Source organism: Poecilia mexicana, unplaced genomic scaffold (assembly GCF_051168715.1).
Source record: "Poecilia mexicana isolate PSO_F unplaced genomic scaffold, ASM5116871v1 scaffold_15, whole genome shotgun sequence".
Taxonomy (NCBI): Eukaryota; Metazoa; Chordata; class Actinopteri; order Cyprinodontiformes; family Poeciliidae; genus Poecilia; species Poecilia mexicana.
Window position 1 is genome coordinate 6,518,710 of NW_028263384.1, and position 26,562 is coordinate 6,545,271.

A 26,562-nucleotide genomic window follows, 5' to 3' on the forward strand; every position below is an offset into this window, starting at 1 on the left:
TGAGCCCAGTTCAGATACAGCAACTACTAAACTAGTACAGGAACCAAATAGAACAAACCTCCCTCTGAGTTCTTTGAGTCTGCATGAAGAAAACAGAAGGTTCTGTTAAACTTTGTGGTCAGTGGTAACCTCACTCAATGGTAGTTCTTTGCAATAAATGGAGGTAATTCCACTTATTGCAAATTGATAATATTCATACAGCCAGTTACAGAAATTCAGCACAAATCAGACACAGAGAAGACGTGTAGTCATTGTTTTAGTAACACATTTAAAATGATAAAAATACATTTATAAAAAAAAAACATGCATAACATCTCATTACTAATGAGACATATGGTTGAGATAAAATCAGAAATACAGTACACACGAAAAAACTCATTATTTTGGCCCTGATCACACCAAGTTTCAGTACTTCTTCTGAAGCAGGTAGATAATAATCAGCTTCAAACAGCACATAGTAAGGTGAGGCTCAGATTGTGTTGGGGGAAAAAATAAACTGTTTCAGTTGTTTCATGCATCCTGGACAATCTAATGCTACATGATCCATGTCTCCCCCAGTAAAGGTAAATATGTCACCCCACACTCTTTGGTAATGTAGTGAGGAATCTCAGACGGTGCATTATGTAGCTGACTCAACAGGTTGAGGCTGCTCAGTGCTTTCAAACAACCGTACTGAATCCCTAAACAGGAATCACACTGTGGAACACTTTAACTTCACATCAGTTTACAGCTGGTCTATAATGTACAACTGCATTTCATTTCCCTTCTAACTGGATTATTATCTGGTGTCATACACCAACCCTTATCCTTTTTAAGGCCCATTGTGTTCACAATCCACATAGTCTTGTGGATGAAGACTAAAAAGGGACCATTTTCAAGTATCCATGTACAAATCAAGCTATTAGACTATTAGGTTAATGAACCGAATACCCACAGCCTGAATAGATAGGTCTGCAGAAAGAGCCAACGTCTTAGTACAAAAGGTGCAACGTTCCAAAACTACAAGACAGACATCATCACCCAGGAGACTTTGTTTGGGTGTCATCAGCTGCAGGTGCACCAGCAAGACCCTGTTCAGCAGTCTGGGGATCAGTACAGCCATCTGGATCATCCTTTCCTCTCAAGCCCTCCTCTTCTAACATTTCTTCTCTGTCAAAAAACTCATGCTGATCCCATGGGTGGTCCTGGCCTTCACACACTTCAATCCCAGAATCCCCAGTGAAGCGCCGGTACCGGCCTGCTGTTGAGTCCTTGTTAGGGCCGTTGGTACTGCTGGAGTAGAACTGCACCGTCTCTGGAGTTCCACTAAGTGCTACATTAGCGTCACACGGCATGGAGACGGCCGAGTGGGGGCTGTAGACTTCCTCAGGAGGGTCACCGGACGGTGGTACCAACTGGAGAGGTGTGTACGGAGGTGGGGGGGTTGCTGGTCGGTTGACTGTCTCTTCATAGGCTGGTAGCAGGTAGACAGGCAAAAGTCCTGCAGAAGACAGTGTTACAGATGCATATTAGTACTTGTGCAGATTAATGCTAAACACATTTAATTAAATATGCTGACCACAGGGGCCTGGTAAACTTGTTAAACGACAAGGTAGAAGGAGATGGACCAGTCCTGGACTTCTTTTTTTAATTGGTGCAGCACATCTAAATTTGTTCTGAACACAAAATGAATGAATTCAGGAAGCTTCAGTCGTTCTCCCCAACTATCATCGATGGAGAGCAGATTCAGGCAGACTCTGGGCGAGGTTCTGGACTGTCACTTTAACTGGGATTACTGGGCTGACCTTATTAACACTATGGTTCAGCAGAGACTGCACTTTTTAAAGAAACTGTTTTCTTTTTTATAGAGTCAATGACTCAATGCTTGTAATGTTTCATTCTGCTTTCGTTGACAGTATTTTAACCTTTTGTAACATTTGTTGGTTTGGCAAAAGCTATTGAGGTCAAGAAGAAATCCTTGAGAAAGTACAGTGACCACAGCCAGCAAACTTTTAGGAACCACTCTGCCAAGCATGGAAAAAATATACATCTTATGAGAAAGGCAAGCAAGATTATAGCAGACAATCCACATCCCGTGAAGTCCCCATTTGAGCTGCTTCTTTCAGGGTGACGGTACTGCCTTCTTTTATTCTCAAGAAACAGGACAAAATTTCTTTCATACCATAATTAGTGATTAAATCAGTAAACAGTAAACTGGTACCATAAATTAGTGAGATTGAACTTTGTTGCTGTTAATGTTGTTGCTTTTATTCACTGCTTATGTCATGTTTGTGTATGTATGTCTTATGTAAATGCCTGCTGACAATGCTGCAAACCAATTTTCCAACTTGGATCAATCAGTCTGTCTGTCCGTCTTGGTATTAGAGTACTTTGATTGCATAACGGACACACTTTATATTCTCTGTGCAACTTTGTTTTCTACGGAAGTGTAGCAGTGATCGATGCTCTGATGATGTCAGCAGTGGAGAATCTCCAGGCTGTGGTTTTGATGAGTTACAATCCAAACATGTGCATTCCAAAGGCGGATTCAGCGACTGTGTGCAGGAACAGCCAGGGCAGAGGAGGACCGCAGAGTGTTGTGTCAGACTTTGCTTGAGACCACACAGCACTTTGCAGTTGAGATTGAATCAAGCAAGGCACGTTACTGTGCTCACTAGTACTGCCTAAAATTTCAATAAAATTCTGAAACCTATACAATATTTCTTTTTGCACTTGCATATGGCCTGTTGTCTGGGCTCAAAACTTAACATAGCATATGACTGGCCCTTTTGAAACCCTCCTCTACATTCAGGGTATGGAATATGTAAAGGTAACAAAGTCCACAAGTGGTTTTAGGAGCACAACTTACGAAGATAGAGGGGCAGCTGAGAGTTGTTGTGAACCTCCCTGTAGGCAATGAGGTTGATCTCGTTCTGCCGGCGCTGCTGCTGGAAACGCTGCTTGGCCCGCCAGTGTTGACACACGCAAAAGCCTGTCAGGATAATAATCACGGCCCATACAAGCCAGAACCCTGAAGGGAAATCACAGCGCACCAAGGAAACATATTAATATGTAGCTCATAACTGGAATGGCATCATAAAATGGACTTCTGCAGGACTCTAAACTTTAGGCAAATTCTCAAATGTGCTCAAAATATGAGTTCTGTGTTGAAACAAACTCAAAGTTGCAATTGAATTAACATTTTTTTTTTTTAAACTGCAAAATTATAGCATCGATTCTGAATCCTGCAAACTGTTGTTGACAGAACTTTACATCGGTATTTAGCATCATCTTCTAAAACTGTAATCAGCGAATCTCTAATGCACAATAGGCTGTAATGTATTAGAGTGAGTGGATGGGGAAAAAAAAAATCTTGTAAAGCTTTTTGTAGAGAAACTCCATAGAGGCAAAAATTAAAGAGAATATGTGTGGACAGATCACAAGATTATGACTTTACACCAAAACAAGTAGTATTAGTAAGTGTACAACATGACAATTTTAACAGTCATGGCATTCTTTCCCCAGGCTATGCAGAAAACTCCAAAGAATTTTTTTTTAATACAGAAGAAAGAGAAACGTCATTATTAGTCTATTTATAACAAGATTGTCTTAGGACAGAAAAACACATCGTAAATAAAACCTTGCTTTAATCTATACTGTATACCACAGACTCATTTAAACAATAAGATGCTTAATGGTTTATGATATCTTTCTCCTACTAATGAAGAAGGAAATGGAAAATTAACTCACACCACAATTCATAGAAGTTACTGCAGCACTCTGCTTGTCCACAGCAGTGGCCAGATTCACAGATGTAGGTCTGGTTGTTCACTCCCAGGCAAACGAGTCTGGCCTATTCACACAAAACAAAGAGATTCCAGTCATCTCTGATTCTAAATACAAGATTCTGAAGCAGTAAGGGATGTTTTTCTTTTTTTTTTTCCCTACATCTTACAATGATTCTAGGCACTTTCCAGTTTATATTCAAGCCTTCATCGTGCTTTATTTTTTTTATTTACATTTCTTTCTTTTTCTTTTTTTTGCAGTTTCCGTTGCTTACTAATCAGAGTGGAATGATGATGAAACACCACAGACAAGATGATAAGAATGTATGATAAAATGCTGAAAACAGTAATAAAAATAGAAACGAAAGCAATACAATATATAAGAAAAAAAAGCAAAAGAGTGAAATAAAATATATTTAAATTTTTTTTTTTTTTTACAAAACTTAATTATTCATGAGAAAACAAAATAATGAAAAAATAAGTGATCAAAAAACTCAGGAGGTCCATTTCCATGACAGCCCATCTCTGGCATCCTGTTGAAATATGCGCACACACACACACATATATTTGGTCTCAGGTTCTGTACATTATAATATAGTTTCTCACTCAATATTGTGAGATATAAGTTTATTATTTTTTTGTTTTTTATCTGGGTTGCGGAAGTAGGCTTCCATAACAAATACAGTCAACTACAAGTGTAATTAAACCTGAAATACAATTTCACTTGAGAGAAGATTAAAATGCGAAACCAAACAAAAACATGCGTGGGGAGGTGAAAATAACCACTGCTGACTTTAATGTAACTTTAACGTACACTCAGGACAAAACAATAGAAATCACTAAATAGTCGCCATTGCATGTTTTGGATAGCAAATCAAACGTGATACTCCTTATAAAAATATTTAAAATAAAATAAAACTTGACGTTCCTGTTCGTCTATATTGATCTATAAAGTTTCCCACGATCGTTCTCCTTGCTGAACTAAACGCAGAAGTTTAATTACAGGTAAGTTAGCCGTTTAGTATGATCAGTAACCGGAAGCACAACTTGTACCCACTAGCTAAGCAAAGTTTGCCTGTATACTACCGTGTGAACGTCTTCGCTGTCCATCACAAGCTAACACCTGTAAACAGTCAAACGCCAAAACACTTCAACAGCTGAGGCCGACATTAGGTTAGCTCTTACCTCGACATTAGCTGACGTAGCAGAATTTCCAAGTCCATCGTTAAACTTAGGTGAAGACATGATAAAATTCACCTGTCTTTAGTAGTTTTAAATAACTTCTCTGAAGCTCGCTGTCACATATTAACACAATCTAGCACAAAGTATGTTAAACTACGTCGGATTCGATGTAAATGAAACACAGTTCGTCGTTCACATTGTCCCCGGTGTTTATTTAAAGGGATTGACTTTTTGTTTCACTCTGACCCTACTTCCAAGCTCTTGACACAGCCCTTGGCCATATTAAAAAAAATAAAAAGAGCGAGAGAGCGTTCTTCTTCTTCTTCTTCTTCTTCTCTTTAAGGTTCATACTGCCACCTACTGTTCGTGAGTGTGTAGCAGCATTTTGGTTAAGGAAATTGAACTCTATCTACTTCGTACTTCCAAAAGTACGACAAAAAAAAAAAAAAATAAAATAAAAGCTGTAAAAACATATGAATGTGGTAGATCTCTAGATATTTTTAATTAGTCATGTCTATAAAATCTGGTTTCTATTTTTTGTTGTCATATCAATATATTTACTATTGAAACGTTCACCCCTGACATACTTTTTTATATTCTGGGTTCTGTTTCTTTGTTTTTCCTTTCCTTGATAACAAAGATGTTATCTAAAAAAATTATACAAATACCTTTCTTTTTTTGTCATATTTTACTTGATTATAAACAAAACAGTTGAACACAACACAGCTGATGTGGACTGTCAGCTCACTGCCTGGACCGTTGATTACCTCACCAGCAGAGGACAGCATGTGAGGATTCCTGACTGTATGTCCGATCCGGTAGTATGCAGTCAGGCAACAGTTCTCTCCCCTTTCCTTTTCTTTCTCTACACCTCATATTTTAAACATAACTCAGACTACTGCTATGTTCAGAAGTCATTTCTGAGTCATTTCTTGCATGGCTACTATGCATCTTTTGGTTGTTCCACCAACCTGTGATATCTGACATATTAAGAAAATGCATAAAACTAAATGCCTGCACAATGATAGTCTGCTCAGTAGTTTTAGTTGCTCCTAAGAAAGCTGCAGTGATTCTGATGAATAGGCGCCTTTCACCTGCCTGTCCATCGCCTTTGGATGGTTATTATCCACAGAGCTTGGCTGGCCCCTTTGAACCTTACAGACAAGTTTTGGGGAACAAAAGCAAACAAATCACATTGTGACATTTTTCACTGTCTTTCATGACCTCCTATTTAGGCACCTTTTGCCTCTCTGCATTCATGGTCCTCCAAGAAAGTCAATGGTTCCTCACATCCTATCAGGGCAAATCAGGAGGATACATGCTAATCCCCTTAATCTGCCCTTTCTCCTGCGTGCAGCCACAGGGAGAGAGGGACCACAAAGAGTAATCCTGTCAGAGAAACAATAGGATTAAGGGCCCAACCTCACAAGTGACAATCAGGTAGCCATTGACTGATCTACCAAGCAGGAGCCCTATCTGTAAAGTCCTGGCTGCCCTGTCTTCACTGTGACTTTATTTTTGTTTGGTGGGGTTAAGAGGAATGGCGGGTGCTACAGCAGGAGGGGTATTTCTTTGAGGGACTGCTGGAGGTCTGACAAGTCTGAGGTCTTCTATGCACCAGGGACCAAAGAATGACTGACATGTAGAGGAGTAGGAGCACGGAGGGGGTTTAGTAAAGAAAGGTGGAAAATGTGTGTATGTCTGTCTGTGTGGGCACAGGTGAGGCTGAAACACAGGATAACTTTTAGTTGGCATTTCACAAATTTGAACCTCATAGAAGAACAGCAAGAAAGAAGCTGCTGTTGAAAAAAATCAAAGATGTCTGCTGAATAACCACAAACCACTTAAGGGGAGACGGCAAACATGTGGAAGAGAGTGCTTAGTTTAGATGAGTCCAAAATTAGCATCTTAAGCTAAAACGAGGTAGTGGAAACCTAACCCTGCATATCACCTGAAAAACACTTTGGAAGGGCTGTGCATAAGACTGACATGAAACTGCCATAAACATGACATAACATCTGTTATGAAGATGAAAGAGTTTTCATAAATGTTTGACTGTTGTCATGCAGTGTCATTCGATAAATAATAAAATCTTTAATGCAAAGTTGACAATTCTAATGGACTTTAAATGCAACTTTCCATTAAAAGTGTCACTATTTACAGAATAATGCAAAGTTGATGCTTGTAATGCTCTTTTAATGCAACTTTGTATTAAAAGTGTCATTATTTACCTCTTCAAGACAACAGTCATAAACAGCCATAAAGACTCCTTCATGTTCATAACAGGTGGTATGTCATGTTTATGACAGTGTCATGTCAGTCTTATGCACACCCAGTAAAATAAAGTGTTATCAAAAATATTTGTTTTAGAAAATCTGCCTTCATGTTCATGCTTAGGAAAGAAGAAAGGGTGAAAATGTGAGTCAGATGTTCAAAGATGGCAGACATAAACCAAAAGATTGGCAGCTGGACATGCAGCAAAAAGAAGTTTCTACAAAGTACTGGTTGAGGGTGTTGCATACAAACTCTCGTCACAATTTACTAATTTTTACTCTTAAAAATCTTCTACTTTACCGTTCGGCTCTACTGTGAAATACACTGAAGTTCTTGTTTTGTAATGTGACAGAATGTAAAAAAACGTCAAAGGTTATGAATATTTCTTCTTAATAATATATATTTAGGCAGCAAAATGAAACCAATCCTTCACAACTGTACCCCACACTTCTAATCTGAGTCACAGTGTCAACATTTGCCCACCAGATGGCGCCATAAGTACCAATATTGTCTCAGTAAGTCTTTCATAAAAATCTAAAATCAGTCCTGGGTTTAAAGAGGACCATGTTGGTAAAGGATTTATTTATATATATTTGCATGTTAAATGTTCTATTTTTACTCTTTTTTTCCCCTTTCCCTCCTTTTTTGTTTGACTCAAACATATATAGATATAACTAAAATGCAGTCAATATGTAAGTACAACGGATTGCAATTCACTTTGGCATGACTACTGATATTGCAAAAAAGAAGCAAGGATCAATTTAATGGACTAGCTGGAGCGTTAAAAGACCAAACAATATGGTCAAGTGAAGCAACACATTTAGTCATCTGAAATCTTTAAAGCCAGATTAAATATTGCTGTAGGAGACGCATTTAAATATCAATTCTCAAAAACGGCTTTATTGTAAGTGGGATTGGACAAATTCATGTTTTAACTGCAAAACCAGATAAGAGGGGTTGTAATTTTATTTATTTGAACACTCTGAAGTATTATCAGATGCTAACAGGAGACATGTTGTGGTAATGGGTAAGCCGTTTGAAACACAAATAATTCTCGGTAATATCTACGGGCCCTGCGATGGGCTGGCGACCCGTCCAGGGTGACCCCGCCTCTTGCCTGTTGAGCGCTGGAGATGGGCACCATCACCCCTCCCCTGGATGGATCTCGATATTCTCATTTCAGTTGCTAGGTCCTCAGAATTTTTTTTGCTTTTTTAGCAACAAATTTCTGTAGAGGCTCAGCTATGTTTGGAGCTGTTGTCACTTGAGGAACCTCATAGAAGAACAGATCACGTTGTTCACGTGATCTGGAACAATAGGTCCAGATGGCTTACTCATAGAGATTTCCCTGAAAATCCCCTGAAATAGAGATTTCAGGGGATTTTCTTCAAAACTTGCACCTATCAATCAGTTTATGGTTAATCACAGGTAAATTGAAAAATACCTCAATTCTCACACAGGCGATAATCTCAGTCCTATTTACCTTTCCTAAAGCGTTAGCTCTCTGGTGTTTGGAGGTCTAAAAATTAACAAGAAAATGTACTCAATATGTTTTTTATTGCCTGATTTGTTTTGTGACTCTTTGTAACTTGACACAACCTGAAGTTATTCTGAGTGTCATTCGACAAAATCGAAAGGACTTATCTGTGTACAGCTTTAAAACAATTTGGACTTGGGTCAAATTATTGTAGATGGATCAAAACTCTACTCAACACCCAAAGCTACAGTCCGAACAAGTGGCTTGATTATTGAAAATCATATTATTTTCCAACTACATAGAGGTGAAAGGCAGGGCTGTAGTGGAATTAAGGCGATGTCCAGGGGTGAAATAAATCACACATTTTTGTGCCAGATTATCTTCTTTTGCTGTTATCTGATCCAGTTATTGGCATGCCTCCTCTTCTTTATTTGTTGAAGGAATAAATAAGAGTAATGTAACAGGATAAAAACTTAATCTACCAAAATCCTTGTCATTTCCACTGAATAATCTAGCAAGACAAATCAATTACAAACATTTGCCCTTTAAAATTGAATAGGACAAATGTACTTTTCCAGGAATAGACATAGCAGGTTCGATCAATATATTTCGATGTAATGGCAAATCTGCACTATATTGCCAAAAGTATTCGCTCGCCTGCCTTGACTCACATATGATCTTAAGTGACATCCTATTCTGAATCCATAGGGTTCAATATGATGTTGGTCCTGTCACATGAAGTTTGGAGGACTGTAGTGACCGACTCTGCAGAAAGTTGGCGACCTCTTTACACTATGCGCTTCAGTATCCGCTGACCTCGCTCTGTTAGTTTACGTGGCCTAACACTTCGTAGCTGAGTTGCTGTCGTTTCCAAATACTTCCATTTCCTTATAATACAGATGACAGTTGACTGTGGAAATTTCACAACTGGATTTGCTGCACAGGTGGCGTCCTATCACCGTTACGCGCTGGAATTCACTGAGCTCCAGAGAGCGAGCCATTCTTTCACAAATGTTTGTAGAAACAGTCTGCATGCCGAGGTTCTTCATTTTATACACCTGTGGCCATGGAACACTTTGGATTTGGATGGATGAGCAAAAACTTTTGGCAATACAGTTTATCTGAGATTGAAGTAGCATTGTCCATAACAGGACAGATAAACGCTATAAAAATGACTATAATACCCAGGTTTCTTTATTTCAAATGATTTGGTATTTTCTTCTAAAGTCCTATTTTGTCCAGCTAGACTGACATCTCCTCATTTATATAGAATAAAAAACCTGCACATATAAAAAAAGGCTATTTTTGAGAGAGCTAAATCGGACGGAGGGTTTGGTTTGCATTATTTTTTATTCCATTATTGGGCAAATAATATTGTTAACTTAACATACTTTGTGTGATCAATCTGGAAGGGTCAAACAGCATGTTTCCATGGTGATGACATGGGTTTGTCAAGAGAATCACTTGCTCTAATCCCTTCAAAGGCTTCTTCTGGATTGATACTGCCTCTCAAAAGTGTTGGAAAGAAAAGAGCATGCTTTGTTATTTTTTGAAGGAGGCAGATTGTCCACATGATTTTATGTGTTTAGGTTTTGACTCATAGCCTCAAGGTTGTGGATTTGCTCTTTACAAGCAGGTTCCAACAGGTTTTCCTAGCTTTTCCTGTCTGGTTTTTGAGGATCTTTTGGTGTGCTTAACTTTACCAGGCAAGTCTTATTTAAGTGATGTCTTGATCGAGAAGAGGTGGGGCAAGAGACAATAAACTCAGGTGTGATAAACCACAGATATGTTTTACCCGGGGGAGAGAAAATCACTTTTTCACACACGGCCATGTACGTGTGGATTTCTTTCCCTCTCTTCCTTAAGAATAAACACCTTCATTAAAAAAAACAGCATTTTTGTTTAGCTGTTTTGTATTTGACTAATATTTAAATTGGTTTCATGATGTTCTGAAAAATAAAATGTCATTTTTAACTTCAAATAACTGAAAAATAAAAAAGAAATATACCTCTTTATTGGTTTTATAAGTGTTAACAGTCTTTGTTTGTGTGCGTATGCATGTGTGTGTCATCTGATGTGAGCAGGCTGCTGTCTGAAGTCCAAGGAGTGTAGGGCAGTAGCCACAGCTGCATACAGGTGAGAGCTGCTGAATCTCAGGCAGTATATGGGGCTGCTCAAAGAGTCAGAGCTCAGCTGGAAGAACTGCAAGAAAAAACAAAAACATTTTGTTAAAGTCTAAGGATGCCTTGAAAGGACAAAGTATTTCCATTCATTTATGTAACAGATTTTCTGACAGGTGCATGAGGATCACACCTGCAAGCACTTGGTTTGACGTTTGTCCCAAATACGGACCACGCCGTAGTATGACGAGCCACTGGCTATCATGTGATTTCCATCTGTCTGGATGCAGTAGAGAGCACTGTCATGAGGCTCCTCCCACTCCATCACACACTTCCTGTTGGAAAAAAAGGTAGATGTTTCATTACGTGCTGCACTTTCACACACTCATACACATGCTTGTACTTCTATACAAACTGTGTTCTTTGTACTGAGGGTAAACATTTTAGTAACTGCATTTATGACTAACTCAAACATTTTCCATAACCCTATTCTAACCATAACCTTAACTAAAACTTAATTCACACCAAATCTCGAAATCTAACAAACAGAGCACAGTAAAACTTCAAAAAGGTGAGGGTCCTCACTTTCCATGATTGACCTAACTTTGTTGTAAAATATTATGAAAGTGGTCCTTTATATATAGTATATACAAGTATCCACACACAACCACAGACACGTGTTGAGATGATGGCTAATCATTTCTCATTTTTTAACAAAAGAGGGATGTAAAAGTCAAAGACTTTGCTTTTGGGATCATTAATAAAAATCCAAATCTAATCCTAATCCTTTCTATTCTGTCATGACGTTTCCTCTTTGCATCAGTATTGTGCTTTAGGTAACAACATCAACAATGACCGTTCAATGCCTTTTGTCTAGTCACTGTGCTATAGAGGGTCTGGATAACATAACAAGAACGCAGAGCAGCTCTCTGAGATTCTTAGCCTGACCCAGAAGGCTACAGAGCCGTGGACAAGATCCTGCTTTGTTCCGGTACCAAAGTGAGCTCACACTTCACTCCTTAATGACTAGGATGTGGAGGAACTCCTATTGGTCCACTTGACCAATAGTGGACCCTCTGCAGACACCACCATGTACCTGCTTCAACAAACCCACAGTCATATGGGAGTAGAAAAACAATTTGATACATGCTGCCTTCTGAAATTACATTAATTGGTGATCATGAAAGTTTAAAAAGAATCTTAAAAAAAAGATTATTTTTAAAAAAAAGAATCTTAAAAATTTATATATATATATATATATATATATATATATATATATATATATATATGTGTGTGTGTGCAATAAATAATGAAATAATATTGAATTGGCCGGATTGGGTGAATTTATGCGGGTGGTGAAGATTGTTACGTTTTGTTTTTAATTTATCTTTGAAATTGTTGAAGCGGTCCATGTGTATCTTTCGTTTTGATTTTGTTTGTGTGTTTTAAGGTATTCTGGGCCACCGTTCAGCTTTTTTGTGATGGTTGTATAACTATGATTTTTATTGTAATGTTTGTGGTGTGGAAACCAGGAAGAATAGTTTCGACAGCGAGGACTAATGGAGATGCTTAAATAAACTAAACTAAACTAAACTAAACTAAACTAAACTAAACAAGCACTTAGACTGGTGAGGTTCCATGTAATAAAGCACAGGTATGTTTTGATTACAGGAGAAAATTCAGAAGATAAGATGGCAAATATGTGAGTGAATAATACCATAATACAGGTCAAATATATTTGGAGAATAAGAGATGGCTAATGAAAGAGGTCAATGCAAAGTCCTCACAAGTGATGAAAGCCAGAAGGTGTGTGCGCTTAGCAGGGCAGAGCAGAGCAGGTCAGTGGTTGAGGTTTAGAGAGGGGACGTATTTTAAGGACGAGTATTTTCTTCCAGCAGACATCAATCCTCCATTAGAGCAGCCTCATCAATAAGTGATGGGGAGACATCAGGAGCAGACAGTGGGGCAGCACATGGATCTTATGCACAATGCACTCTCTAATTTTAGTTAACCTCTAGGAGGGAGGTCACCAACTTGCTCCTCAGGGTAAAGGACAAAAAGAACGCAAAGCCTAAATGTGGCTGTGTTTTTGTGTACATGTGCACAATTTCTATGCAAATCTTTGCGTAGAAAGGTTTGCGTAGAATGTTTCTACGCAAATGTTCTGCTTTTGTAAAGGAGACAATGTAAATTTCAGGAAAAACAAATTTAGATCAAACCCTATTTCCATCATCGGAGAAGAAGTGGAGGTGGTTGAGGAATATATTCTCTCGTTTTTGCAATATGGGACGGTTATGCACAGCACAGAACATGCACAGTACCTCTGATTATGTGGGAACATTAAGTTGCATTTTGCTGTAGAATCCCTTTCCACAAAGGGATATTCTTCTACCTCTCTTTATTTAGACCCGAAATAGGAGACTATGTCTGCCTACAGGCAGACATAGTCTGTTTAGCTTATTTAAATAGAACATTGTTTGTTGCTTTCACTAGCACACGATTATACAATGTACAAATATCTGTAAACATGTCAAATCAAGATTAAAAAAATTATTTGTACCCGTGGCATATTCAAATTTCACAATCAATGTGTTTGTTTTTCAACAAAAAATGAGGCAGGCACAGCTCAAAAGAAGTTTGCTATAGTTTTATAAAGTTTAAAAATAACATTTCTATTTGTATTAATATTTTAACAGATACGTTGAACATATTCATACCCTCCTCAACAGTCAATGTAAAATTCTATATCAGCATTACAGCGTAAAAGTTTTCTTTGCCTCTTTGGCATTTTGTTGATTTATTTTTGGTTATTTTAGCTCTTTACCATCGGCTTAACCTTCAGCATCCTCCACTGTATCGCTGTCAGACTCAAATTAGGACTCCTGTTAGAAAGTCCAAAATATTAATAATATTTCCTGTCAGGTTAGCCAACATGCTATTAGTAAAATTTAAAAATCACTTTGTACTGGAAACGGTTAGAGGTATGAACCACTTTGGTCATAATTGCGTAATTATGGATCGACATACTAACCTGCAGTTTTTAAATAAATAAAACATAGGTTTCACAATAGATAGCGTACATTTTATATTAAAATATTATTAATTCGTCCCCTTGGCTGTTCTTGTATTTCTTTAAAGGCGAGCTCCAGACAACCAAAACCTCTTGAGTGACCCTGATAGATTTTTTTCTGAGGCTGCTAAGGTTTGTCCATATTAATTATTTATGCCTAAAAAATGGGACCCCCCTCTGCCAACCTTACTGTCAGTCCCCAGAGCAATCTGCCAATCAGATCTGATTTGTCTTACTTGACTGATCCCCTCAAAAATTCCAGCCTGAAATCTTGAAACACTTGCCGTACTAAATCAACGCTGTTATATCGAGGAGAGGGTTGCTGAGAAATCTTCCATTAGAAGCAGATACATTACTCCTGACTGAGGCCTGTGTGTGTGGAAATTAGACAGAAACAAACATTGCTTTCTGTGTAATTTCTGCAGAAATTAGACAGAATTTCTGAACACTTTGAAGTTCAAAAATAAAAAAACAAAGAATCAGAATGAGGACGATGCTTACTGTGGACTGAGCCGCAGGTCCCACTGTCGAACAAAGGTATCATAGCCGCAGGTGAAGAGCTGGAACGGAGACTCAAAGACTATATCCAGCACCCCCGCACCCCGACGAAACTCCGAGCCCAGCCTGCATACACACGCTAATCTGTAAAGGAGACATCCAACAGTAGCATTTCTCATTTAGACATCCGTCTGCTGCACAACATCTTAAATCAAGTCTGTAATGTGAAAAGAAATGAGAACAGTTAAACTAACCCTGATAGTGACAAACAACATGGGTTGACACGTAACTATATGAGTAAGAAATGTGTTTGAATCAATGTTTCATTTCTCCAGGACATGTCTAATTTATACCTGCATGCCATTGATAAGTGACAGAGTAAACCATAGGCCTCATTAATCCATTGGCTCCAGAAACCCAAATGAATACCCCTGAATATCATGAAAGACAAAATGTAAAATGCTCCTGAAATACAATTCCATATGTTTACTTAAAAATAAGATTATTTCTTTAGTATTTAATAGCAGAGGTCCAACCCGTCTCTGTGGTCCTCAGTCAGAGAACTGAGACTGGAGAATCGTGTAAGGCAGTTTTGATCCAGATCAATTTGTCAAGGTGGTCTGAAACATTTATGTCATTATTTATGAAAACAATGACAATTTCTGTTGTTGGAGCTGTATAGTTTTTTTTTATAGAAAAAAAAACTATACAGAGCAAATACATAAGCCTAAAAAGACAAAATAGCTCTAGATGTGCAAAAAGAATTCTGTGCAAGTAGCAAACAGAGTTTTGTGTGTCTGGGTTGATGTGCTGTGAGCCGAGGGTGTGGTCAACGAATTCACATCCCAGCAGCACCATGCTCTTGTGATCACACTCCGAGTTTGCACCTCTTGCTACTCAGCACTTGATTATTGGAGAATAGCTTGCACCCAGTAGGGTATGTGATTGCAGAATAACTGTCTCTTTGTTGCCATTTATTACCCTCCGTGACCGTGACTGTGTGCTACTCTCACATTTGTGATACCTGCCTCGTAGCAACCTTTTAAAGGAGGCCAGTGACCTTAGTGACAGACCAGCGCGATGCCTCAACCCGTGCCCCCTCCCTTGCCCTGGAGCTCAATCCACAAGCTTGGGCTGGTAATCCCCTAGCCTTACCCCAGGGGCCATGTTATTGGACCAGGGCTTTCCCAGTGGGATGCCTTACTGGGTGAGAACTCTCATTGCCAGGGCCTCGGAACCAAGCGAGGGCCAATGGGGAGATTGGGATGAAGTGCATTTTGGATTTGTATGGATTAGCAATTCAATGTAAAAGCCAAAAAGTGCAGCACGTCTCTGAAAAAAATTATAAACCGAGCTGAGGACAAAACCAGAACATGAGTAACATGTAATAATGACAGTAACGTGTTGTAAAAAGTACAAAACAGCATAGATTCTCACATTGTAGGTAAGAGCTTTTTACAGGACGTACAGACTGTCAACAAAATGCTATCTGTTGAAAAACAGAGCACACTGTACGTATGACTTGCTTTTGCCAAAGAGAGTCCGTTTGTCTGAATCATAAACGGACATGTGTGCCATGTCTGTTGTTAGATAAATAGTTTGTCTTGTCTCAGGAGAATACAGCATCATATGCAGCAAGCTTTAAATATGACACGTCAGGTACTGTTCCAGTGATTATATCTGTTATTGCTTTTTTCCCATTTTTAAAGGAACTGTTCCCACTACAATAAAGAATGCCTGTTTCACAGTTGAGGGAGACATCAACTTCTGCAGAAGATAATCTATCACATTAGCGCCAGGTGGTAATTTACTAAAACATTCACGGTTTTCAAAATAAGAAACAGCTTTTACTTTGACCAACTTCATAAAAGGTTTGCATATAAAGAATCTATACTTCCTGTGCAACTCCTGCACTTCTGCCATTCTTCTGTGTAGAGGTATTTTCACTTTTATTATTGAACAATCCTTACTTCTCTTTTCCCTGAGAGGAAAGCAATTTGACCCAGAGTGCGAGTCGGCTGTTTTGTGGTATCCAGTTAGCTTCAGAAGGCCCAGACTTAGTGACTGTTATGAAGGGGCTATTGGCTGTGTGACATTCAAAGTCCTGGTTTAAGCTTGTCTGGCAGCTCTGCAGGAGCCACACTGGCTTTAGGGGCCACACACACACACGCACACACACACACACGCACACACACGCACACACACACGCACACACACACACAGGTTTCAAAAGTTGTGAAGGGAATCATTAATGAATTGACAAGGTTAGAAACAATGCAAAAGCTAAGGGAATTATGCTTTAGTGTGGAGACAGCTAAAGAAAAACAGTGTGTGTTTTTGTGACAGAAGTGGTTGGAGGCTCTTGTAAAGGATAAGCTCTAAAACAACAGCCTGGATGCACTGGGACACAAACCGTTTTGTCAAAAGCTGTCAGACAGGTGAAGAAAAGGATTCCTGCTGAGGTATATTCACTAAAACAAACAGAGGGGAGTCACGCAACCTGCTGCACATCATTCCCTTTTATCCCGCATCCCTGGACCAGCTGCATAATGACTGAAACAGGAGCGGGAGGAGGAAACGCAGCCCATCGAGAATGAACGATCACCTCGAAAATGTCCAGCAAATGCACGAATTGCCGAGACAATGCAGCATCAATTTGTACAACAGGGTGTCCGTACCGCTGTAGACGTTTAACCCTGTCCTTTCAAAGTCAGGAATGCGAGGAATCCTAGCCTGACCATTTGACTGTAAAAAGAATGGCTCCTTTTCTGAAGTCACAAAGGGAGATGTTGGCGGAGGGGAGTAATGATCTGAGCCTTCTACCTTTGATGCCGATTCCCTCCTCTGTGTTTGACCATGAGGGAAATTGTGTGAAAAGTCAGGGTGTTGCTCGGATGACGCCGCATGTGTGGCATCCCCTTCCATACGAGTGATCATACAATTTCTTTGTCCCTCTGAGATGGTAAGATGAGAGAATGTTAAATTAAAATTAAAGTGCCAAGAAGTCATTGGGACCGTGGGCTTTTGTGGCTGCACCTTTGTTCAATTTAAGGGTCTCAAAGGCTCTCGGCCTGCTGTTAGGCTATTCACTGTTGTAAATCTCTTGCATCGCTGATTTTCACAAGTAGCAGAATGGTGCATCTTCTCTAGAAGGTTCTGTGGCAGCAGGTGGTTTGCGCCTGCAACAGTGACCTGTTTATGATGTTTTCACAGAGAAGAGTCTTAAATCAATTCACTCTCTGGTTGTGCAAAGGCACTGGGGTGAAGCTGATGCGAACGGTGGACGCTGGGTTAGATAAGGCAGAGAATTACATGCCTGCCACTCAGCTTCACAAATTAAGCAAATAATTATTTTTTTTTTTTTTAAATACAGGCTACAGCTTACAAACTGATGGTCAGAGGTTCTATTTCAAAATTTTCTGCTGGAGCAGAAAGTATTGCTTTTACTAACAGCAAGTGGCCTTTAAACAGTTCCAGACCATCACTCTACTCCACCACCATGTTTGACTGTATGGCCAGATGTTCTGCTTCTGAAATGCTGGATTTGTTATGATGTGTGGATAGATGGTGGACCCAAATGCAGCATGCAGAGGTGTCGAGTAGATTTTGTAGACTTAATGGCAAAAGAATTAAAAACAAAAACTTAGAACAAAAACCACGGAGAACACGTGTTTTTTTTTTGTTTGTTTTGTTTTTTTGCCCCAAAAGTAGAGCAAAAAAAAACACCACAGGAATCAGAAACAATAGCTAGCAGGGTAACAATGGAGAAGTAATAGGATTTAACGGGAGGAACCAGCGAGGAGTGAGAAGAAAACAGGTATATAAGTACTGGGAGAGTGAATGTTGGAACAAAGGACCTGGGCTGACTAGCTAAAGGGTTGCAGGTGTGAAGGGAGAGAGCAGAAAGCAGGTTGAGGAGAGAGAGAGAGAGAGAGAGATAGACCCACAGTGGGCTAGGGAAGGAAGCTAACATTAAAGAATAACAAAACATAAGAGATATAATTCAACTAGAGTAACAAAAAATAATTAGACACAAAAAAATAAAAATAAGACACTAGAATCACTGAGAAAGAATTGAACTAAGGTAAAACAAGGTTGATCCAATCAAAAAGAGAGACCAAAGAACACAGAATAATAATGAAACTAGAATCAGTAACAGAAACAATATTAAGTTAAAATCATGTATAAAAACTACCATATAGAGGGCAAAGTTATCATAGACAGGAAGTGGTGACATTAAAATCTGTCTAGCTGGTGTCAGGCAGAGCAAACACCCAACACGTTAATTTACAGGACACAGAATCTGGGCCACCTGGATAAACTGTGTTTATGTCTAGTGGATGTGCTGCTTTACAACCAGATGGAGAGACATTAGAGATGGCTGATGGCCATTTTGGGCCTTTATGTCTCAACGTTGTGATTGAAGAAAATTTATTACTGTTCAGAGTATTTAAATACTTAGTTATATTCGTCACAGTGGGTTCTTAAGATACTTAAAATAAAAGTTTATTTACAAAATAGCTTTTGGTAAGTGATTTCCGCATGAAGTTTATTCAGGATCTCATCAGATTTACTAAACTCTTCAAAAGCTATGACCCCTGAACAGAAAGCTGTCAGGATATTTCATTATTCCCAGATGGCATTTACAGTTAATTGGAAAATTCCCCTGCATGTTCTGCGCTCCTACACCATAAATGACCCATTTCATTATGCAGATCACTTTGTAACCACATCAACTTCCCATTCCCACCTGATGAACGTGCCTACTCATCCCTTTCGTTGTTCTTCCTGTGTGGCTGCCGTTTTATACCCTCCTCGAGTTTCCAAGCCTTTTGGGAACAGGAAGCAGCTTTTTGTATGTGGCTGTGTGTGATGTTGTGTCGGCCTGTTGTCACTGGCCCATGTAAAGCTGGGAATTACCGAAGCCTTGTCAGGGATTTATGAGGTTTAAGGTTTACCTTTCCAAGCCGGGTTTTTTTTTAGAGGCCTCTCACTCTGGAGAGCTTTTTGTTGGAGATTAAAGTGCGCTGTGGTGTTTTTAAAACTGCAGCTTTGTTGATCCATAAAGGGCCACAATGGTAATGTTCACAAAAAAAAAACGCCCATACATAAATATGACATAGATTGTTAGACTCATTAATAAGCCATCAGACCCAACCTGGGGGCGTCAGAATACTCTAACATTGGTCTGTCTGCTGTTCTCTACATATTTACTGTAACTGGTGCACCACTTCAAACTGGTAATATCCAAGAATATAAGCATATTTCAGCATAGTAACCAGCCAGGTGCTGCTAATTCAATGCTTTTGAAAGCTGGTCATAATCAGTGTGGCCACCTCAAAAGAATGCAGGAGCTATGGCAGCTTACTTACTGCATCAGTGTGTGTTCACGCAGTGCAATAAGGAAAAACATTAGCAATGATCTTACAGCTGGATTTGTTGCTGCTCACCAATCTAGTGAGGGTTGCAAAAGCTGTTTCCAAACTATCAAAAGTCCAGTGGAACAGTAAGAAAGACTATTCACAGGTGTAAGACTTTCTAGACAGTCCTCCTGAGGGTGAATGTCTCAATAAATTCACTCAAAGGTCAGACTGTGCAGTGATGTCCCAGGTCATCTCTGAGGCGTGTGTTTTAAAAGTTCAGAATTGTGACAGTATGATTTGTTTAGAAGGAGGAAGCATCTTCTTTCTAAAACGAAAATGGCAGGATGTGAGGGTTGGTGATGGGTGTTTGTATCCTACCTCTCTCTCCTCCTGCCAGGTGATTACATCCAGCTGTTCCCCATTTGGGGTGCACTATATAGAGGAGCTGGTTCTGGAGATGAGATTCAACCATTTTCTCGTTGAGCTCATTCACCAACTCCCTCACCCTTCAGCTCTAAGAAAATAAGTAAAACTAACCACTTCCCCATTCAATTTACCTTCCTGCTCAGAACGGACCCAGAAGAGCCGAAGGTGCGATATGGCCATCAGGCTGCCCCAGAGCAGCAGTGGCTACAATCCAGTAGCTTGAAGTCATTTTATTCATGCCCAATGCATTTTTATGAGAGCAGACTTTTAATACTAAGTGCTTTTTGGTTAAATGAAGTTGTGAAAAAAACTATTTGTTCATTTCTTCCTGAAACTTCAACTGTTCAAAATAGAGCAAATTGAATTTGAGTGCCCTGTAAAAAAAAAAAAAAAAAAAAAGTGCTAGAACAGGTTCCTCACTCACCGTTCCACATCCCAGATACGAAGAGGATAGAAATTCTCACAGCATGCAGTGCCTGTTACAAAGGAACTGGACATAAAACACAGAGAAGGAGAGACATTTAGAAAAACAACTAGAGTAAAATAAAAAAAGCAACAAAAGTTACTGCTGGGTCCAATCTCAAAACAACTTTGCCTCAAAACACAGACAAGCTTAGTTTAAGATATGTGTTTAAGATGAATATATATTTAGCAATATACAGAGCAATACATGTGTGTCCTTAGGATTATTGCTGCTAATTGTTAATTGTTGTTATATGTTTATTATTATTTTTTTATTTACTTATTTTTGTATGCCATACTAAGGCAAACAACCCCACAACCCCACAACCCCTTCAGGGACCAATAAAGTCTTTTATCTCATCTTATCTTATCCAGACTGTGAGAGAGCAGACTCACAAACCAAAAGGTCATCTACCAAATACAAACATAATAAAATAGTTTGACATGACATCAGCTAAATGACCCTATTATATACTAGTTACAAAAACCAGCTTTGCTTGGTGAAATACTAACAGCTAACAGTGGATATAACAGAAAAGCAGCCATTTTGGGCCACATCAGCTTCTGTTCTTGTATTATAGAAATTATTGATATATTTTGTTGTCCGTTTAGAATACAACAGATTATGACGTTAGCCTGGATCAATATGAGAAAAGAAGTGTTCTTAAAAACTGACTGATTTGACAGTAAAAGATAAATTAACAAAAACAGAGAAAAAAAGATGGGGAGAACCTTTCCCTCTCTCTTACACGCACACACACACACACACGCACACACACACACGCACACACACACACACACACACACACACACACACACACACACACACACACACAAACCAGACTTGTCGCTGCCTCTTTTCATTACACATTGTTTCTCAGCAAAAGAAAAGAGACAAAAACTACAACACTTGTGATCCTTTGATTGGAGAGGCAGTTTGGAATTAGCAGCCTAGGTATGCACGATGAATGGTCTGCATGTGGAGCAGTCGGAGAGCAGTGAAAGGAGAGGGGAGGAGAGCTGTTAGGGAGGGTTGACGGGGTGTGTTTGGGTGTTAGAAGCTATGTAGAGGGTGGGGTGGAGCCCAGGGGTGCTGGTGGTAGGGGGGCTTCTGTTGGGCTGGGACTGAATCTCAGGACTTAGTGACCTCCTATAGGGATGACAGACAGGAGGGAGGTCCCACTTTTATGCTCAGTAAGGTGGTTACAGACAAATGCTGCCACCTGCATTAAAATACTTTGGATGAATGTACAGACACTGATGTAGAGAAGTCAACAATAGGTAGGCACTGACTCAAATGAATTCTGACATAAAGCCCTGGAGACATGAAGACATTCCTTCTCAGTAGACAACCAGTAGACAGTAGAAATTAACAATAATTAATAAGCAGATTAGCTGTGAAACACTGACTGTACAGTATGGACCCACTATTTGCAAGATACACCATTAGGGGTCAGTCCATTGTTACTTGGGCACTGATGGAACTGGTCTTTAGTTGCTAGCGGTCAAGACTGTTGGTAATATAACAAATGATTATTTCACCTGTGAAGAAGGGACTTTAACTCTTGAGGCGGGTTATGAAGATTGGTAAATGGTTTATTGCCTGTTCTTATGTAGCACTTTATCTAGTTCAGAGGACTCTGAAATGCTTTACACCACAATACAGCTATTGTAGGCTATGTATTTAATGGGAAGGACCTGAAGGAGATCATCAGCAACTTTGTTACCATGTCAGAGGCCAACAACCTTCACATTAAAACCACCAAGACAAAGGAAACGGTGACTGACTTTCACATGATGTGCGTACAGACTAGCCTGGTAAAGCCCAGTCCCTTTTTCTATGCTTTGCTTCGTACAGAGTTCTAGGGCTCTCAGCTTCACAGACCATGCTGTGGTTCGCAGACTATGCTGCGAAGCGAGATTTGAATCAATCAGAATTGCATAGGAAATCAATGGCCAGGCTACATACACATATCACCAGTGAACATCCAAGGCTTGGACAGATTGTGGAAGAGTGGACCCAGATTGCAAGCAATGGTAATTCACCGTTACCATTATGGTAATTCATTACCATAATATAATGGCAGACGATAATACCCATCGTCTGCCAACAAAATTGTGTTTAATACCAGCGAAGAAACTTTTAATGCTATGTTATCATGTAGACCTATCAGAACCAACAAATTTGCATGAATATGTTGATTCAATAGTTGAATCAACATTGATTCCTAACTGATTCAATATAAAGTAAACTGTGCGTGCAGATCCAAATGTAGATGATGGTTGAATCAACATTGATCAGCTAAGGGTGAAACCCTAACATTCAACATGTAAGTCACAGACCACTTTCAATATCATTTCAATGTCAGGCTTCAACATGGATTCAATGTTTCTGGTTAGCTATATCTCAATGTTGATTCACTCATATTTTGTTTTCTGTTGAAGTACCTGGGTGTTCACTTCAATAATAAACTGGACTGGTACTTCAACACAAACGCTCTGAACAAGAAAGGTCAAAGTCATCGCTGTAGAAACATCTTAAAGATAAACAGGGCAAAAGCTCAGTTTTGCTTTTTGGGAAAGGCTGAGAATACTTATACTAATATTTATAACTAATACTTATACTGAGAATACTAATGGATGTTGGCAGGAAAGATCTCTTGTCGTGATCTGTATTACAGTAAATCTGAAGAAGCCTCTGACTGAAGATACTCTGCCTTCCCAAGACAGTCTCAAGAAGATTGTGGTTGTAACAAGACAAAAGGTGGAAACATTTCAAAAGTAGTGTAAGTGTACATTGTTCAGGAAGCCCTGTCAAAAGGCCTGGAGTCCAGCCATACCAACACCACCAAGCTGAGGTATCACCACAAATGCAGGTGGGATCATCATGACATGCAAATGGTGAGGATTGTGCTGAGCATATGAGTGTTGGGAGAAGGGGTCAGAGGGGTGGTCGGACAGCAGAGGGCTGCGGAGGTGGGGGGCAAGGCCATCCAAGCAAGACCCAGAAGCATCTGTCAAGCCAGTTAGCAAGAGGAGCCCATTGGCAGGCCCCGTTAATTAGTGTTGGGTAAACTCATTTCAGACCCAAATGGGTCGGACAGGGCCAAGACCAGTATGTGCCATGGGTGACCTCTGACCCAGCTGACACAGGATACAATAGGGTTACCCTCACACTAACTATCTGCACCCTATTACTCTCCATTACTCACATTACTCACCCCTCACTAGGCCATGGCACTGGCAGAGGAAAGCTAGAGGACACCAACCATACAATAACCCCCTCTCCCCCCCGCTCTCTAACTAACTCCCTCACCCTTCTGAAGTGCCAACTGGGCCTGATCTTGGGTCAGAGCTTGTACTGATATTATAGCTGCTAAGGTCAGAGCCTCTCTCGCCTAATGTGGGGCAGGTATCCCCCGTCCCCCACACAAAGTTCTGTGTCTGACTAAACAGAACCACCCATCTCTAACCCCGCCAGAGCCCTCCGCCCTGTAACTCCACCTCTCATCATTAGCAGCATGCTGGGCCTCTGTTAGCGTTTGGGTAACCTCATCAGCTGGTTGAATTATCTAAGGGTCTGTGTGGGGTGGGGTAACACAAACTGAGTGTATAGTGGGAAACTGGTTTAATTCACACAGACACACGCACACCCACACATGGACAAATCACAGACATGCTGAAGAACATGCACACAGTCAGTTGGAAACAACTTCTTATTCACATAAATCACTTAATTGGTAGGACTACACACACAGACATACACACAAACACACACACCATTGAGAATCCAACAGTTAAAAAGATTGTTAGCTTTAAATCTATAGCCCAGACCATGATTTATCCATAGAGACCACAGGGCATCAAACTTCCTCTGAACAGATAAGAAAAACAAAGAATAGCTTTCTGATTATGTCAAATACGTAGACATTTATGAAGAAATGACCATTTGAACACGCTACAAACAAGATTGGGGAGAAAACAAGCCTCAGAATTTCAAAAGAATTCTCCAGAAAACCTGTTCCGCTACCACAGTTTACCAAAGTTTATTCATTTACATTACACCCCACAGCTCTGACTGTCAATAGCTATGACTGGGAAGATGTGCAGAAATAAGCTTTGGTCTGGATTATTTAGTTATAAATATGTTTTTAGAAGTTTTCAGCTTTTGTTCCATTTTCCATTAAGGTTGTACTTTGATTACTAAAATCCCTCAAAGCAAATTATCTGCCTCCAGGATTATTGCCTTAAAATCTGTTTTAATATTTAGAGCACCGTGTTAAAGCCGGTGATTGTGTTGCACAACATTCTCACTTCCACCTATGAGTTGTTGACGAATGCTAAGTGTTAGAAGCATAACGTCCAATTTTCAAGTTCAGTCCAGGAAATGCAGTGGCATTTCACTGAGTTATGATAATGTCTGGGTTTATATCGCTTTTCGGGGGGACCAATAAGCATCCTTAAATTGGCTGGCACGATGCCTGGAGTACGACAGTCTTTCTCCTCCTGGAGCTGCTGGTTCAGAGCGAATGGCAGGGAAGAGTGTGGCAGGTGTATTTATACAGGTGAGCAGATAGACTGAATACAGCGGGCTGCTATCCTGTAGTTGATGCTTAACATAAGTGTGACTTTATGGATGAACCAGAAAATGAATTGAACTCCATTTCAGTCGCAACAAATGGGTGGTGGAGAGTATTCTGTTGGTACATAACTGGTAGATGTGTTTCTGTGTGTGTCCATGTGAAATCCAGTCATTCACATGGACATAAAAGCAGGGCCAGCCCAAGGCATAAGCAAACTAAGTGGCTGCTTAGGACCTTGTGGCCATTAAGGGGACCCACTAAGTGGAACATATATATTTTATTAGTAAGGATTTCTATGTGATAGTAACAAAAACACACAATTTCATTATAAAGTTGTGATTTTTTTAACAATAATATATATTTGATCATGTTTAAATCATTCTTTATACAGGCAAAAAGAAAAAATAAATAGCTCTTGGGGGCCCCCTGGTGGCCCTGGTAGGTCACGTTTCACTAGTAATCTGAGCTGCCAGTGTGCAGTGCGAATCAAAAACCTCAAAAGCACTAGCGGAAGATAAGTAAGCAAAAAAGGAGGAAGAATAGAAAACGGCTAAGATAAAGGTATGTCTGTGTGTGTCATGGTAAGGTTATGTTCATCAAAAAGATTTGCGGAGCTGCTAATAGAAAATTAGCTTGATAGCAACCTGGAACTTTGATTACTAAGTTCAACAGCCAAACATTTAAATACTAGTGTCTTTGTATGAATCTGAGATTAAAGTGTAAAGGAGTTGATTCTCGTGCTTGGCCCTATATATTTCAGAAGATTGCTTCATAATGTTTGATAACAATAATTAAAACTTGACATTGTCAAGCGAAATGTTTTTAGATCCGGCTAAATGACTACTGCATTAATATATCAGTGAGCTAATCTAAACTAGTTGGTGATGTGTTGTTTGCTGCCAAGCATGATAATTATGACTAAAAAAATACATTATTTTTACATGAACTTAGAAGTTACATGAAACTTCTTCAGGAGCTGTTAAAATAATTTGAAGGCTCAGAATCACCGATGGCTCACATTCTCAAGCGACAAAGACTCACCTAGTACAAATTAATATGTTAGCAGTTGAAATTACATCTCAAAGAAATTAACTTAATCAAAGTATGTCATGCGTATGTGTGTATGTATTCCATCTTAAGTAGGGTTGCACCGATTGCAGTTTTCTGGCTGATCAGAGATTACCAATCTTTAAAAAGCCTGACCTGCCAATTCCGATTTTGGCCGATACCATTGTTTTTTTTGTCTGAAATGTCACTAAATAAAGATGTTTCCCTGCTTAATACACCCGATTCAGAAGATTAAGGTTCAGCAAACACCTGTTAATCAACCATCAATTGAAATC

The 26,562-nt window shown here is 39.5% G+C and overlaps 2 protein-coding genes across 3 annotated transcripts in view; both read right to left on the minus strand.

Moving 5' to 3' along the window:
- Positions 1-239: 239 nt before the first annotated feature.
- Positions 240-5,260, minus strand: wbp1la (WW domain binding protein 1-like a). Its single transcript, XM_014984883.2, has 4 exons — positions 4,950-5,260; positions 3,730-3,832; positions 2,849-3,010; positions 240-1,480 (listed from the first exon to the last, which is right to left on the minus strand). Exons 1-4 carry the CDS (start codon positions 5,007-5,009, stop codon positions 1,017-1,019), a joined length of 789 nt encoding a protein of 262 aa, XP_014840369.2. The 5' UTR covers positions 5,010-5,260; the 3' UTR covers positions 240-1,016.
- A 5,433-nt stretch (positions 5,261-10,693) lies between these two features.
- fbxw4 (F-box and WD repeat domain containing 4) overlaps positions 10,694-26,562 on the minus strand; it is a 37,783-nt gene continuing 21,914 nt past the window's right edge. Inside the window, exons 6-9 of one of the 2 annotated variants that reach the window (XM_014984881.2) lie at positions 20,599-20,664; positions 14,389-14,529; positions 11,011-11,152; positions 10,694-10,899 (exon numbers count right to left, since the gene is read on the minus strand). In XM_014984881.2, the coding sequence (XP_014840367.2) occupies positions 10,765-10,899; positions 11,011-11,152; positions 14,389-14,529; positions 20,599-20,664 (484 nt within the window). In that variant the 3' untranslated portion in view covers positions 10,694-10,764. The remainder of the gene's footprint in view (positions 10,900-11,010; positions 11,153-14,388; positions 14,530-20,598; positions 20,665-26,562) is intronic. The other variant, XM_014984882.2, reaches the window with a different exon arrangement.

Bases quoted from the DNA above. Each gene is read 5' to 3' on its own strand.
- wbp1la (XM_014984883.2), bottom strand. From the start codon at position 5,009: ATGTCTTCACCTAAGTTTAACGATGGACTTGGAAATTCTGCTACGTCA. The intron at 3,833-4,949 runs GTAAGAGCTAAC...TTGTGTGAATAG, and splicing joins CTACGTCAGCTAATGTCGAG to GCCAGACTCGTTTGCCTGGG. The intron at 3,011-3,729 runs GTGAGTTAATTT...ATTTCCCTTCAG, and splicing joins TAACTTCTATGAATTGTGGT to GGTTCTGGCTTGTATGGGCC.